The sequence below is a fragment of the Aquarana catesbeiana genome, linkage group LG07 (genome assembly GCF_042186555.1).
Source record: "Aquarana catesbeiana isolate 2022-GZ linkage group LG07, ASM4218655v1, whole genome shotgun sequence".
Classification (NCBI taxonomy): Eukaryota; Metazoa; Chordata; class Amphibia; order Anura; family Ranidae; genus Aquarana; species Aquarana catesbeiana.
In genome coordinates this window covers 18,526,909-18,543,660 of record NC_133330.1, presented here as the reverse complement: position 1 = coordinate 18,543,660, position 16,752 = coordinate 18,526,909, and the positions used below count along the sequence as shown (strand labels likewise).

The 16,752-nt window shown below is 46.7% G+C and overlaps 2 protein-coding genes across 2 annotated transcripts in view; both read left to right on the top strand.

The window, feature by feature from the left end:
• LOC141102402 (neural cell adhesion molecule 2-like) overlaps positions 1–3,536 on the top strand; it is a 35,692-nt gene extending 32,156 nt beyond the window's left edge. The window contains exons 3-4 of the mRNA XM_073591361.1: positions 2,971–3,093; positions 3,202–3,536. Of these exons, the coding sequence (XP_073447462.1) occupies positions 2,971–3,093; positions 3,202–3,332 (254 nt within the window). The 3' untranslated portion in view covers positions 3,333–3,536. The remainder of the gene's footprint in view (positions 1–2,970; positions 3,094–3,201) is intronic.
• Positions 1–16,752, top strand: part of LOC141102383 (natural cytotoxicity triggering receptor 3-like) — a 256,469-nt gene that overhangs the window by 210,641 nt on the left and 29,076 nt on the right. The gene's annotated exons all lie outside the window — the stretch shown is intronic.

Genomic DNA, 16,752 nt, shown 5'->3' with positions numbered 1-16,752 from the left:
CTCTGATAACGGCGACCATCATTTACAGTATATTATCATAAAATACAATGGCATTAGTACTCAGTCAAGGACTCATTATCAGGGCTTTTTCTTCAGCGGGAACGCGGGGGTACTCAGTTCCGTCACCTCCAGCGCTGAATGGCGAGCTGGGCTGTGCTGGAGGGTCTATTGATGCCGACTGCAGGGGGATCTATTGTCACCGGGAAGATCATTTGTTGCTGGGGTGGTCTATTTTTGCTAGGGGGACCTTAAGTTGGTAGGGGGTCAATTATTGCTGGGGGGGATCTCCTTTGGAGGAAGGGGTCCATAGTTGCTGGCTGCTGGATTGTCTATTGATGCTGGCTGCTGAGATATCTACGATAATGTTACCTGCAGGGTTTATTGTTGCTAGGCAGATCTATCATTGTTAGGGACATCTATTGTTACTGGTGGGTGTTTTATTGTTACTGGTGGGGGTTCTATTGTTGTTGGTGGGGATCATTATGTTGCAAGGGGGTCAATTGTTGCTGAGAGAGATCTATTGTTGTTGGGGGTATTTTGCTACAGGGATCTATTGTTGCTGGTAGGTGATCCTATTGGTAGGGCTCTTATGTTGCTAGGGAGTCAATTGTTGCCAGGAGGGATCTACTGTTGAGGGAGGGGTCTGTTGGTGCTGGCTGCTAGAGGGTCTATTGATGCTGACTGCTGAGATATCTACAATATTGTTACTGGCATGGTTTATTGTTGCTGGGGAGATCTATTGTTGCTGGGGAGAACTATTGTTGTTAGGGAGATCTATTGTTATTGGTGGGGGTTCTATTGTTACTGGTGGGGATCATTATGTTGCAAGGGGGTCAATTGTTGCTGGGAGGGATCTATTGTTGTTGGGGGTATTTTGCTACGGGGATCTTTTGTTGCTGGTAGGAGATCATATTGTTGCTGGTGGGGCTCTTATGTTGCTAGGGAGTCAATTGTTGCTGGGAGGGATCTACTGTTGGGGGAGGGGTCTGTTGGTGCTGGCTGCTGGAGTGTCTATTGATGCTGACTGCTGAGATATCTATGTAACGCAGGGGTTGTGACCAAGTTATCATGCTAAATAATGTGATGTTCTTTAAGTAAGAGTTTGGCTCCCTCTAGTGTCCTTTTAAGGCTAATGCTGTTAAGACTTTTCTTTTAATTCTTGAGAAACAGCGCTGCAATGCATTAGGGGAAATGTAGTTTAATAAGGAAGTGACTCATGTTTTTAATTCAGTCTGGGAACTACTGACCCACAATGCCCAGTTCACCTACCCACAATGCCAAGTCACAGAACAGCCTGCTGGGTAAGCAGATAAAAGGGACAGACGTGGCATGTGTCCGGTCTCTTTGGACGCCATTCAAGACCTGCCTGCAGTGAGGCGTGTGTGTGACCGACAGACTGCGGAGCGAAATCGTTTGGCCTCTGAGGAGTACAGTCAGCTGGACCAGCGTACGGATGGACCGGAGAACTCAAGATTTCTAGAGGTTTCCTGCATTACAGCCACCAGCCATCAGAAGGAGCAGTGCGGTGTGACGGCGCCAGCTTGGATCAGGACTGAGATATCAGGAAAGGAGCCTTGCAAGCATCTGGGCCTGTTGTGGTGAGTGGGCACTTGCCCAGATCAGTCTAATACCCTGAGCTAGCTGAAGATCAAGAAGACAGGGGATTCTATCATCCTTTATAAAGCACCATAGTTCACTCTGAGTTGGGATCATTGCATTACAAACTAGGGGGAGCCCTAGAGCACAAGATATATGTATCGTGTTGTATTACTGCATGTTCATAACAGTTATCGCAGATTTGGTGTATATGCTTCGAGGCCAGTGGGAAGGCGCTTAATATAAGTGTTTGAAGCTATTGAGCGTTTGTCTTACTGCGCGCCTATCGGCATATACATTCTTATGGTGGTCATTGAATTTACAGTTTCATGTACACATTGACTGTTATTTATTGTCATTCTTTATATCTAAGTTACCACAATGTTTATTGTGTTAAGCATTTTCTCAGTAAACTTCTTACGTGGTTAATTGACACTTGGTGTGAGACTCTACCTATTATTGCAACCGGTGAAGTGGCGAGTACCCAGGCTACGGTAAATATACTATATAGTGTACCATTACTGTGTTTCTCTTTACCACTAGGTCTCACACCAATATTATCATACAGGTGTGCCAGAGTTGTTGAGACTGTTCTTGGGGTTGATAGGCAGAGTACAGGATTAAACATACATCAGCAGCTCCTACGGGGGTAGTGCTACATCTATGATATTGTTACTGGCGGGGTTTATTGTTGCTGGGGAGATCTATCGTTGGTAGGGAGATCTATTGTTACTGATGGGGGTTATATTGTTACTGGTGGGGGCTCTATTGTTGTTGGTGGGGATCTTATGTTGCTAGGGAGTCAATTGTTGCTGGGAGGGATCTACTGTTGATGGAAGGGTCTGTTGATGCTGGCTGCTAGAGGGTCTATTGATGCCTGCTGCTGGGAGATGTACTGTGTTGTTATATTGGGGGTCTATTGTTGCTCGGGGATATTTTGCTGGGAGAATCTATTGTTGCTGGGGGGACATCTGTTTCTGTTGGATGGTATTTATTGTTGCTAGGGATTTTTTTTGTTGCTGGCTACACAGGATTGTGCTCAGAATTGGAGGGGACGGAGACAAGGGGTGACTTGAAAGTGGGTAGTTACCTGGGCCTATTCCCTGAGAAAACAAGGCCCTGCTCATTACTATTATTTCCCCCCAAGAAATTGGAGTCACTCTGGTGTCAGTGTGGATTGGACTCTGTAGAGATTGCTCAGTGCTGCACTGAGTCTATTGGCCCATTATCTGAGGCTGCTGTGGGTTGTTGGATTGGGGGTGCAGAGCAGAAGGTCTGGTGGACTCATTGCATAGGAGATATCCTGGGTTATGAGTGACAATTATTCCAGACACAGAACACATCTACTCACACATCTTTCATCTTGTCTTTTAGAAGCTCCCTTAACCTCGAACTTGGACTCTGGGCCTTCCTCCTATACAATCATGAATATAATCAGAATGGTCCTGGGGGTTCTGGTGATCCTGGCCGGCCTGTCTGTCTGCTGTTCCAGCCGAGGTGAGGAAAAGTTCATCCAGTGTTACCTCTATGGAATATCTCTTCCATTAGTGTCAATGTTTTATATATAGAGAGAGATTTACATTTGTGTATATTATTGTCCTACAGATAAGGGGGGTGGAAGTCACCATCTGGAGAGTGAAGTAAAACCCCAACATGGTCTAGCACAACCAAACGCTCCACCACCAGAGGAGGATGTGGCTATCTGTATAGACAATATTCCACCCACTGAGCCGTGACAAAGGAACATCAGATATGAGGATGAGATTGGGGAGCCGTGAGAAATTCAGTGGAGCAAAGACACCCTGAAAATGATGTTACTGACCGGCAATGGTTGTCTTACCACCCATGAAAATGTATATAACATTGACTCAACCTATTACAGGGCCTTGAAAAAAATATTCACACCCCTTGAAATGTTCCACATTTTGTGATTTTGTGATGTTATAACCAAATACGTAAATCTATTTTATTGGGATTTTATGTGATAGACCAACACAAAGTGGCACATAATTGTGAAGTGGAAGGAAAATGATAAATAGTTTTCATAATTTTTTACAAATAAATATGTGAAAAGTGTGGTGTGCATTTGTATTCAGCCCCCTTTACTCTGATACCCCTAACTAAAATCTAGTGGAAGCAATTGTCTTCAAAAGTCACCTAATTAGTAAATAGAATCCAACTGTTTGTAATTTAATCTCAATATAAATACAGCTGTTCTGTGAAGCCCTCAGAGGTTTGTTAGAGAACCTGAATGAAAAAACAGCATCATGAAGGCCAAGGAACACACCAGACAGGTCAGGGATAAAGTTGTGGCGAAGTGTAAAGCAGGGTTAAGTTTTACATAAATATCCCAAGCTTTGAACATCTCACGGGGCACTGTTCAATCCATCATCCGAAAATGGAAAGATTATGGCACAACTGCAAACCCACCAAGACATGGCCGTCCAGCTAAACTGACCGGCCGGGCAAGGAGATCATTCATCAGATAAGCAGCCAAGAGGTCCATGGTAACTCTGGAGGAGCTGCAGAGATCCACAGCTCAGGTGGGGGAATTTGTCCACAGGACAACTATTAGTCGTGTACTCCACAAATCTGCCCTTTATGGAAGAGTGACAAGAAGAAAGACATTGGAGAAAGAAAGTCATAAGAAGTTCTGTTTGCAGTTTGCAAGAAACCATGTGGGGGACACAGCAAACATGTGGAAGAAGTTGCTCCGGTCAGGCGAGACCAAAATTTAACTTTTGGGACTATGTGTGGTGGAAAATTAACACTGCACATCACCCTGAACACACCATCCCCACCGTGAAACATGGTGGTGGCAGCAGCAGCATGTTGTGGGGATGCTTTTCTTCAGTGGGGACAGGGAAGCTCGTCAGAGTTGGTGGGAAGATGGATGGAGCCAAATACAGGGCAATTTTAGAAGAAAACCTGTTATGCAGCCTACATACGGTCAGACTTTTCTATCGGACTGGTCCGACGGACCGAGTCCGGCGGACAATCTGATCGTGTGTGGGCTTCATCGGACCTTCAGCTGAGTTTTCCAGTTGAAAATCTGACGGACTTTAGATTTGGAACATGCTTCAAATCTTTACGTCTTAACTCCGCCGGACCCAGAAATCCGCTCGTCTGTATGCTAGTCCGACGGACAAAAACAGACGCTAGGGCAGCTATTGGCTATCAACTTCCTTATTGTACGTCATCACATACAAATCCGTCGGATTTTAGTGTGATCGTGTGTAGGCAAGTCCGTTCGTTAAAAAGTCAGTCGGAAGGGGCGTGGCTTGGCGCGCGGCTTGGATGGCAGCACATTAGAGGAGCTCCGTCAGACACACAGCCTGTTAGCCTGACACCCTTCACAAGAACCCTCCATGCCAGCCAGGAAGCCACACGGCACCCCGCACACTCGTTCCCGCAAAGGGCTGACGAATTCCACAGCCAGGAATATCGTGGATTTGTTGAGACAAAAGTCGGAGGCTGAGAACGGCAAGGCCGAACCCAAGATGGCGCCGACGCAGCAGGCAGAGCTCCACGAGGAAGACTTCAGCGGTGAGTCAGACGTTAATGAGGACATGAACGGGGGGAAATCAAGACTCCATAAACCCCTAACATACGCAGATATGTCCGGTTTTACTGCCGAAATCAAATCGGCCTTTTCAGCCGCAATAACCGATCTCAAAACCAATCTGGTTGTCCTCACTGAAAAGCTAGCAGCGGTGGAACATGCGGGGAAACAGAGAGATAAGGCCCTGGACAGAATGGATAGGATTGCAGTGTCCCATACCCAACACTTTATAGACGTAAACAGACACCTGGAAGACCTCGACAACAGAGGCAGGAGGAACAATATTAGGGTGAGGGGGATCCCTGAAACAGTGGAGGCAGACCAAATAGCCCCAGCTCTACAGAGGGTCTTTAACAGCCTACTGGAAAGGCAAGAGGAGACTGTGATTGATTTCATTAGGGCACACAGAGCGCTTAGGCCTAGAGGCCCTGACACTGCACCACCCCGGGACATCATTTGCTGCTTGCAAAGCTTTCAATTAAAGGAGGACATAATGCGCAAAGCGAGGAGGAATGAGAGGATCATTTTCAATGGAGAAACCATAATGCTATTCCAAGATCTGTCCCAGATTACACTCAAAAACCGCAGGGCCTTGCGCCCACTCCTGGACAAACTCCGTGAAAAGGACCTCAGGTACACCTGGCGCTTCCCCTTTGCCCTCATTGTGGCGACAAATGGGCACCAGCACATCCTACGCACCCCATCGGACCTCCCTGATTTCTGTGCAGGACTTGGCCTTGACCCAGTGGACTTGCCGGATTGGTATGCTGAGTTTGCCCTACCACCACACAACAGGAGCCCATCCAGATCGCCATTTTCCACACCTGAAAAAAGGTCGTCCAAAAAAATGAAATCAAGCAAAGCAGGAAGTTCCAAATTCAACACACCGAATCCAAGAGCTCTTTGGGACTGTGAACACACAGAGGATTAATGCCAAGCTGTTCAGCCTATGATCCTCCACATCGCTCTGACCAACTGCTTTGACGTCAAAGGGAGTTATTCTCGCCCAATTTAACATACATTTTTTCATTTTTCATTTTGTTAAATTTTTACTGACTTCCATGCTCTCATAGCAGACATAGGCGTGCTTATTGCACAAATCTTGTACCACAATTGTTTGCCATGACGTTTAGGCATTAGTCTGAGTTTCTGCAGTTTTGTGACCTCCACGGCGGGGGGCGCCGGGCTTAGTCGTGACACTTTAGAGGTGGCGAGCGGCTGGATCCTCGCGCCGTGAGGGTGCAAATGACAACGGGACCTCTTGGATCCCTTGGGCGGGCCCGGTGAGGCACCCTTATTCTACAGGGTGAATTAATATATATTTTACTTCAGTTAAGAGAAGTATATCTTTCTCTAGTTACAGGCTGTGTGTTTGTTGGAGGATGGTTATGCCAGATATTCCCTTCACAAGTTTTCTGTTCAAGCTTAAAGGCTTATTCTGTTTGATTTACACACCAGGCAGCCGCCTCCCCCTACCCCCGCAAGTGGTCTGCCACTGCTTTAAGCTTTGCAGACGCACTACAGTTCTCTAGATAGGGCTCTATCTAGAGGTTGAACCTAATCCTTATTATACTCGCTCCTCTTCCCACCTTCACCTCCTGGCTTTCCTGCTTCCTGCTCTTTTTCTTCTTTTCTGTTTCCTTCTCCCCCTTTCCCCTCCACCCCCTTTTTTTTTTTTTTTTTTTTTTTTTTTTTTTGATTGTCACTTATTCTGGGGGGTGTCACCACCCACGTACTCGACCTTAAGATCGCCTTAACTGACCACCGATATCTCTTTTTCAGACCAAGGTTTTGCACCGCTCCTGAGTCTACACCATGGCTTACTCTCTTCTGGGGCGCAACCCCACAGTAATATCCCACAATGTGCGGGGATTGAATACCCCAGAGAAGAGAACTACATTACTAAGGGAAATTAAAAAAGGTAAGCCACATTTTGTACTACTACAGGAAACCCACTTTAAGACTGGTCATGTACCCAGGCTCACCGACTCGAACTTTACAAAGGCTTTTCACGCCACAAATAACTTAGCTAAAACTAAAGGTGTTTCAATACTGGTCAGTAAAAATGCACCTTTCGACCTGACGGACCAACTGATAGACCCTGAAGGCAGATACATTTTTTTGAAAGGACACTACAGTGGAACGCCCATCACAATAGCAAATGTGTACTTTCCAAACTCAGCCCATTTGCCTTTTTGTAAACAGATGACCCATAAGCTGCAGGAGTTTGCCAGGGGGTGTCTGATATTGGGAGGAGACTTCAACATCCCTTTGAATCCCCTGACAGACACCTCCAATGGCAACACTAACATTAGGTACCAAACCTTGAAAGGTATTAAATCCCTTCTCCATAAGCTGGGACTGGTAGACTCCTGGAGATTCCTTAACCCACAGGGACGTGACTATACGTTTTATTCGGCTCCCCACAAAAAATACACAAGGATAGATTATCTGTTTATAACTCAAAAAGACCTTCCTGTTCTCACTGAGGCCTGCATAGGCACACAATCCTTTTCTGACCACGCTCCAGTAGCAGTAACGTTAGACTTGACAAGAGCCCCAAAAAAGACCCAGATTTGGAGACTTAACTCCTCGATACTCTCGGACCCCACTCACCTACCCAAACTCAAAGAGGCCCTGTCAAATTTTTTCGCCCAGAACAACACTCCAGGGATGGACCCACTAATGATTTGGGAGGCTCACAAATGTACACTAAGAGGGGAACTGATCTCGTTGGGTGCCAGAAGGAAAAAGGAGAGAGAAAGGGAAATCAAAAATCTAATAAGCCGTATCCATAAGCTAGAATCCCTACACAAACAATCTCTTGCAGTGGATACTGCCACAGAATTGCTAGTAGCCAGGAAACAACTTCAGACACTTTTTGATGCTAAAGCCAAACGTTTTTTATTTTTTAGGAAAAAAATATACTATGAGGGGGGCAACAAACCGGGCAAAACATTGGCAAGGGCGTTACGAGTACACACCCAAAACAATAACATCACAGGCATAAGACAGAAAAAAAATGGGACACTAGATGTCACCACAGAGGAGATTGCTAAACATTTTCACACATTTTATTCAAAGCTCTACAATTTACCGCCACAACACAAGCAACCGGGTATGGACGGTAATAGATCACAAGTAATAGAAGACTATCTTAGCAAGAGTGGTCTTCCGTCTCTTGACACCACGGAAGCTAACACCCTTGAAGACACAATAACCGCGGCTGAAATTAGAATGGCCATTAAGAATTTGAAACTAGGCAAGAGTCCTGGCCCAGATGGATACACGGCCATTTACTACAAAACTTTTACAGACCTCTTGACAGACCCTCTAACGGCGGCCTTGAATGCCCTGTCCGAACCCAGAGCCACCACCCCAGACTTACTTTCAGCCTACATAACAGTAATACCGAAGACAGGTAAGGACCCCTCCGATTGTGCCAGCTACCGCCCTATTTCCTTACTGAATCTGGACGTAAAAATTTTTGCGAGGATACTGGCTGACAGGCTGAGACCCTTTCTCCAAAAAATAATTGGCCCGGAACAGGTAGGTTTCATGCCCGAACGTGAAGCCAAAGACAATGTCACCAAAGCCCTCCTACTGATTCACCAAATGGGGTCCAGCGGGTCTGGGGGCCTTCTCCTATCCACGGATGCGGAGAAGGCCTTCGACCGCGTGGCTTGGGACTACATGCTATCCACTTGTAAACATATTGGATTGGGTGATAAGATGTTGGCCCGGATCTCCGCACTCTATCATAACCCTTCGGCTAGATTGAAAATAAACGGCACCCTTTCGGACCGGGTACATATAGCGAATGGAACAAGACAGGGCTGTCCCCTTTCACCACTCTTATTCATTTTAACACTAGAGCCATTTATTAGACAGGTCAATGCAAATAATTCAATCGAGGGATTTCAGGTGGGGGGGCGGGAGTTCAAGGTTGCCGCCTATGCCGATGATTTGTTATTTTTCATATCTAGACCCCACACCACCCTCCCTAATCTTATGAAAACCTTTGAACATTATAGCTACGTCTCTAATCTAAAGATAAACTATTCCAAATCTGAAGCCATGAACATTTCCCTCCCCAACCACTCACTCTCTTCAGTGGTAGAAAACTCACCCTTTAAATGGGACCACAAAAAACTGAAATATTTGGGGGTGTTTTTAACACCTCAACTATCGACAATTTACGAACAAAATTTTCCCCCCCTCTTAAAATCTATTGAAACGGACTTACACAAATGGCACGCTGGAACCTTCTCTTGGTTTGGAAGGGCAGCTATCATTAAAATGACGGTCCTCCCCAGACTCCTTTATCTGATGCGCACTTTACCGATTAAAATACCGTCCAACATGTTCAAGATACTGAGAACCATGTTTTTGAAATTCATATGGGCACAAAAAAGTCCGAGAATCAAACTTGAAACTCTGCAGAAAGCGAAGACATTGGGAGGGTTGGGAGTACCCAACTTACAGGGCTACTACAAAGCATCTCACGTAACAAGGGTCATTGACTGGCACTGTCACAGAGATTCCAAGGACTGGGTGAAACTGGAAATGGCCCTTCAGGCCCTCCCTCTCACCTTTGTGCCTTGGCGACCATGGCTCTCATACTCTGACGACCTAAAGCAACATCCCTTAACGGGTACCACTCTGAAAGTGATTCATGAGATACCCGCCGACACAGGAGTCACATCCGCCTTAGGCCCACTTACCCCACTGAGGGATAACCCAGATTTCATCCCAGGGGTAGGCAACCCCCACCTCAGATCCTCTCTTAGTGACGGACCTCTTCTAGCAAGAGATTGTTACCACCAAGCCAAAATGAAAGACTTTCAGACACTTAAACGAGATGACAATGTGACTGACTTACCCTTTTGGACCTACCTCCAAGTTAGAAGTTATGTAAGCACTAATAACAAGGGGGGAGACTTCACCAGACCTTTGACGGACTTCGAGTCGGTGTGCCTTAGGGGAGAGCCAATACGTGGGGCCACTTCAATTATTTACGCGTGGCTACAGAACACGAAAACACCCATGGATGACAGACTCAGAGAGCGGTGGTCGGAAGCCTTACAGGTAAACATAACCCCGAATCAGTGGAGGAACGCTTGCATCTTAGCACATAAGTGCTCTATCAGCACCAAGGTACAAGAGACAGCTTTCAAACTCTTAACTCAGTGGTACCTAACTCCAACAAAATTAAATAAGATGTTTCCCCAGGCTTCAGATCGTTGCTGGAGGTGTATGGGAGATAGTGGAACTTTACTACACATTTGGTGGCATTGCCCCCTGATTACCCATTTTTGGGACAGTGTACGTGAATACATCAAAAAAATCACTGGGACTACCCTACCTTTAGACGCAGCCTGTTGCCTGCTGCATATTTCGAGCTGGCCTCTGAAAAGATACAAGCGTTCGCTCACAAAACATTTATTGAATGCGGCCAAGTCCCTCATCCCAATTTATTGGAAATCAACTCGTGTACCAACAACAAAGGAATGGCTAAACAGGGTCACAGAATTTTATGAAATGGAAGACACTTTGGCGCAAGCAAACGAACAAGTTGAAAAATTTCTTGACACTTGGCGCCCATGGAACGAGTTTAAATACTCCCAAGCATTCTCTGACATTGCTGGTGCTCAGAATGAGGAGATAAGCTGACTTAGTTATAGATATGGCCTAACAGTGGATCTGTACTGGATTACACACTTGGTCGACATGGGTGGTCGAGGTCAACTAGGATCATTCAGGATCATTCACCTTTCCTTTTTTTTTTTTTTTTTTTTTTTTTTTTTTTCTCTTTGTATACTATGATTCTTGAATATACACAAATCTCACTTTCATACCCCACATAGAGTTTTGGTTTCCATTCACCCTCCTTTTACTTATTACTTTATCTTTCCCCCTATTTTCATCTCTCTGCACTATTCAGAGGGTCAATCGTAATATCGAATATAATATTATTATAGGCCTAGGCAAAAGGGGTTGTGACATTGAACAGGCTTACTCCAGAACTGATAAGGTTTATGTAAACGACACAACCGATATTACACTGTTTAATTTTTTTTTTGATTGTTCTGAATCAACATTGCATAAACAAATGTGAACTGAGGCCTTTTTACTGAAATTTCTGCCTGAGCAGAAACACTTTTATTTGTTTTTGTACTCTCTGATCTGTATTGTATACTTATTATTTCTGTAATAAACTTCTTTAATGGAAAAAAAAAAAGTCAGTCGGAAGTCCGTCAAAAGTCAGTTGAAAGTCAGTCGGACCAGTCCGGTCGAAAAGTCAGCCCGTGTGTATGCGGCTTTAGAGTCTACAAAAGACTTGAGACTGGGGCGGAGGTTCGTCTTCCAGCAGGACAACGACCCTAAACATACAGCCAGAGCTACAATGGAATGGTTTAGATCAAAGCATATTCATGTGTTAGAATGGCCAAGTCAAAGTCCAGACCTGAATTCAATTGAGAATTTGTGGCAAGACTTGAAAATTGCTGATCACAGACGCTCTCCATCCAATCTGACAGAGCTTGAGATATTTTGCAAAGAAGAAGAATGGGCAAAAATGTCCCTCTCTAGGTGTGCAAAGCTGGTAGAGACATCCCCAAAAAGACTTGCAGCTGTAATTGCAGAGAAAGGGGGTTCTACAAAGTATTGACTCCGGGGGGCGCCATACAAATGCACGTCACACTTTTCAGATATTTATGTGTAAAAAAAATTGAAAACCATTTATAATTTTCTTTCAACTTCACAATTATGTGCCACTTTGTGTTGGTCTATCACACAAAAATCCCAATCAAATACATTTATGTTTTTGGTTGTAACATGACAAAATGTGGAACATTTCAAGGGGTATGAATACCTTTTCGAGCCACTGTATATTACAGGAACCTCCAAAAATATGCCCAGCAAAGGTACCATCTTCTGGCCAATACATTTTTCACAGTCCTGTATCCTGCACCACCATATTCCAACCAGCTCATACTCTCTCAGTTCCCCAGCACTCCCCGCCTTCCCCTTTTATGCTTCCAGTATATAGATATATAGAAAAGCACCACATCAGCTGACATATTCACCTGACCATAACCCACAGAATGATGTCCTTCTTCTTCCTAGGGACCTTCTTCATTTAAAGGGCCATTGATATGTAGGAAAAAAGATATAAGTAAAATAAAAGTTGTTTACAAAATTTCCAAACAGCTCAAATGTTATTTGTATGTGTTTTTATTGTAATTTGTGTTACAATTTATGGTGTATGTATGGCAGATTGTGGCACATAGCACAGTGCCTATAGTAAGACTGGAACATAGAAAAAAAACATCACATGGGAAATCTGATGTAAATATTGGCATAGGACAATTGCCAGATACTCTGCAGTGGAAACTGATTGGGTCAAGATGGATGATCCATATCAGCTGAGCAATATTAAGCAACACACACATGTGTTTATAGATGGTGATCATATCCTTCCTTATGTATTTATTCACGGTGATCATATCCCCCTTTATGTATTTATAGATGGTGATCATATCCTTCCTTATGTATTTATTCATGGTGATCATATCCCCCTTTATGTATTTATACATGGAGATCATATACCCCCTTATGTACAGTATCTCACAAAAGTGAGTACACCCCTAAGTGAAAATGTCCAAATTGGGCCCAATTAGCAATTTTCCCTCCCCGGTGTCATGTGACTCATTAGTGTTACAAGGTCTCTGGTGTGAATGGGGAGCAGGTGTGTTAAATTTGGTGTTATCGCTCTCACTGGTTACTGGAAGTTCAACATGGCACCTAATTGCAAAGAACTCTCTAAAGATCTGAAAAAAAGAATTGTTGCTCTACATAAAGATGGCCTAGGCTAACAGAAGATTGCCTAGACCCTGAAACTGAGGTGCAGCACGGTGGCCAAGACCATACAGCAGTTTAACAGGACAGATTCCACTCAGAACAGGCCTCGCCATGGTCGACCAAAGAAGTTGAGAGCACGTGCTCAGCGTCATATCCAGAGGTTGCTCTTCTCTGCACTTTCTCCAGTTCCCCGATATCCTGTTTGAGAACTGGAGCCCAAAAACTGAACTGCATATTACAGATGAGGTCTTACTAATGATTTGTACAGATGATATCTCCCTCTCTCTCTGCAGTCTATACCTTTTTTTTACATGAAAGGATTTTGCTGGCTTTAGAATCTGCTGGCATTTCATACTATTATTAAATCTATTATCTAACAGGACACCTAGATCCTTGTCCACCATTAACTCCCCTAGCTGTTCTCCTCCTAGTATGTGTGATCCATGCATGTTTTAAGCTCCAAAGTGCAGGACTTTACATTTATCAAAATAATCCTTATTTGCCACATAGTTTCCCAATTTCACAGTGCACTGAGGTCGGCTTGGTATCATCTTCAAACACTGAAAAAAGTACTTTTAGTTCCCAAAATGGTTAACAGACACAATCTGTGAGAGCAGGATTGTTGTGAGTGTCTAGAGGTAAAAACCTGATCAATAATCATGTAGTAGAGAGGAGAATGAGCAGTAACCAGTGCTGTGAACACTGAGGGAAGCAGTGAGAGAAGCGGGAACACACAGGAGCAGTGAGAGATTCAGAGGCACACAGTAACAGAGAGAAAATCCTCAGTACACAGGAGTAATGAGAATAGCAGGAGCACACAGGAACACTGAGACTGTGAGAGAAGCAGAAACAAACAGGAGCAGTGAGGGAAGCAGGGGTACACAGGAGCAGTGAGGGAAGCAGGGGCACACAGGAACAGTGAAGGAAGCAGGGGCACACAGGAGAAGTGAAGGAAGCAGGGGCACACAGGAGCAGTCAGGGAAGCAGGGGCAAACAGGAACAGTGAAGGAAGCAGGGGCACAAAGGAGCAAGAGGGAAGCAGGAATACACAGGAGCAGTGATAGAAGCAGGGGCACACCAGAGCAGTGAGGAAAGCAGGGGCACACAGGAACAGTGAAGGAAGCAGGGGCACACAGGAGAAGTGAAGGAAGCAGGGGAACACAGGAGCAGTGAGGGAAGCAGGGGCACACAGGAGAAGTGAGGGAAGCAGGGGCACACAGGAACATTGAAGGAAGCAGGGGCACACAGGAGCAGTAAGGGAAGCAGGGGCACACAGGAGAAGTGAGGGAAGCAGGGGCACACAGGAGCAGTGAGGGAAGTAGGGGCACACAGGAACTGTGAAGGAAGCAGGGGCACACAGGAAAAGTGAGGGAAGGAGGGGGACGCAGGAACAGTGAGGGAAGCAGGGGCACACAGGAACAGTGAATCAAGCAGGGGCACACAGGAGCAAGAGGGAAGCAAGAACACACAGGAGCAGTGATAGAAGCAGGGGCACACAGGAGCAGTGAGGGAAGCAGGGGCACACAGGAACAGTGAAGGAAGCAGGGGCACACAGGAGCAGTGAGGGAAGCAGGGGCACACAGGAGAAGTGAGGGAAGTAGGGGCACACAGAAACAGTGAAGAAAGCAGGGGCACACAGGAGCAAGAGGGAAGCAGGAACACACAGGAACAGTGATAGAAGCAGGGGCACATAGGAGCAGTGTGTCAGGAAGATCCTGCCAGTAACAGGCATCCTGAGCTTGCAGTTGCGCGATTGTGCGCACCTATGCACATGTGCACGCGCCTATAGCAGGAGCACACAGGAACAGTGAGACTGTGAGAGAAGCAGAAACAAACAGGAGCAGTGAGGGAAGCAGGGGCACACAGGAGCAGTGAGGGAAGCAGGGGCACACAGGGACAGTGAATGAAGCAGGGGCACACAGGAGAAGTGAAGGAAGCAGGGAAACACAGGAGCAGTGAGGGAAGCAGGGGCACTCAGGAGAAGTGAGGGAAGCAGGGGCACACAGGAACAGTGAAGGAAGCAGGGGCACAAAGGAGCAGTGAGGGAATCAGGGGAACACAGGAGCAGTGAAAGAAGCAGGGGCACACAGGAGCAGTGAAAGAAGCAGGGCCACACAGGAGAAGTGAGGGAAGCAGGGGCACACATTAACAGTGAAGGAAGCAGGGGCACACAGGAACAAGAGGGAAGCAAGAACACACAGGAGCAGTGATAGAAGCAGGGGCACACAGGAACAGTGAAGGAAGCAGGGGCACACAGGAGCAGTGAGGGAAGCAGGGGCACACAGGAGAAGTGAGGGAAGCAGGGGCACACAGGAACAGTGAAGGAAGCAGGGGCACACAGGAGCAAGAGGGAAGCAGGAATACACAGAAGCAGTGAGGGAAGCAGGGGCACACAGGAACAGTGAAGGAAGCAGGGGCACACAGGAGAAGTGAAGGAAGCAGGGGCACACAGGAGCAGTGAGGGAAGCGGGGCAAACAGGAACAGTGAAGGAAGCAGGGGCACAAAGGAGCAAGAGGGAAGCAGGAATACACAGGAGCAGTGATAGAAGCAGGGGCACACCAGAGCAGTGAGGAAAGCAGGGGCACACAGGAACAGTGAAGGAAGCAGGGGCACACAGGAGAAGTGAAGGAAGCAGGGGCACACAGGAGCAGTGAGGGAAGCAGGGGCACACAGGAGAAGTGAGGGAAGCAGGGGCACACAGGAACAGTGAAGAAAGCAGGGGCACACAGGAGCAAGAGGGAAGCAGGAACACACAGGAGCAGTGATAGAAGCAGGGGCACATAGGAGCAGTGTGTCAGGAATATCCTACCAGTAACAGGCATCCTGAGCTTGCAGTTGCGCGATTGCGTGCACCTATGCGCATGCATGTGTGCGCGCGCCTATAGCAAGAGCACACTGGAACAGTGAGACTGTGAGAGAAGCAGAAACAAACAGGAGCAGTGAGGGAAGCAGGGGCACACAGGAGCAGTGAGGGAAGTAGGGGCACACAGGAACTGTGAAGGAAGCAGGGGCACACAGGAAAAGTGAAGGAAGCAGGGAAACACAGGAGCAGTGAGGAAAGGAGGGGGACGCAGGAACAGTGAGGGAAGCAGGGGCACACAGGAACAGTGAATCAAGCAGGGGCACACAGGGGCAAGAGGGAAGCAAGAACACACAGGAGCAGGGATAGAAGCAGGGGCACACAGGAGCAGTGAGGGAAGCAGGGGCACACAGGAACAGTGAAGGAAGCAGGGGCACACAGGAGCAGTGAGGGAAGCAGGGGCACACAAGAGAAGTGAGGGAAGTAGGGGCACACAGAAACAGTGAAGGAAGCAGGGGCACACAGGAGCAAGAGGGAAGCAGGAACACACAGGAACAGTGATAGAAGCAGGGGCACATAGGAGCAGTGTGTCAGGAAGATCCTGCCAGTAACAGGCATCCTGAGCTTGCAGTTGCGCGATTGTGCGCACCTATGCACGTGTGCACGCGCCTATAGCAGGAGCACACAGGAACAGTGAGACTGTGAGAGAAGCAGAAACAAACAGGAGCAGTGAGGGAAGCAGGGGCACACAGGGACAGTGAATGAAGCAGGGGCACACAGGAGAAGTGAAGGAAGCAGGGAAACACAGGAGCAGTGAGGGAAGCAGGGGCACACAGGAGAAGTGAGGGAAGCAGGGGCACACAGGAACAGTGAAGGAAGCAGGGGCACAAAGGAGCAGTGAGGGAAGCAGGAGCACACAGGAGCAGTGAA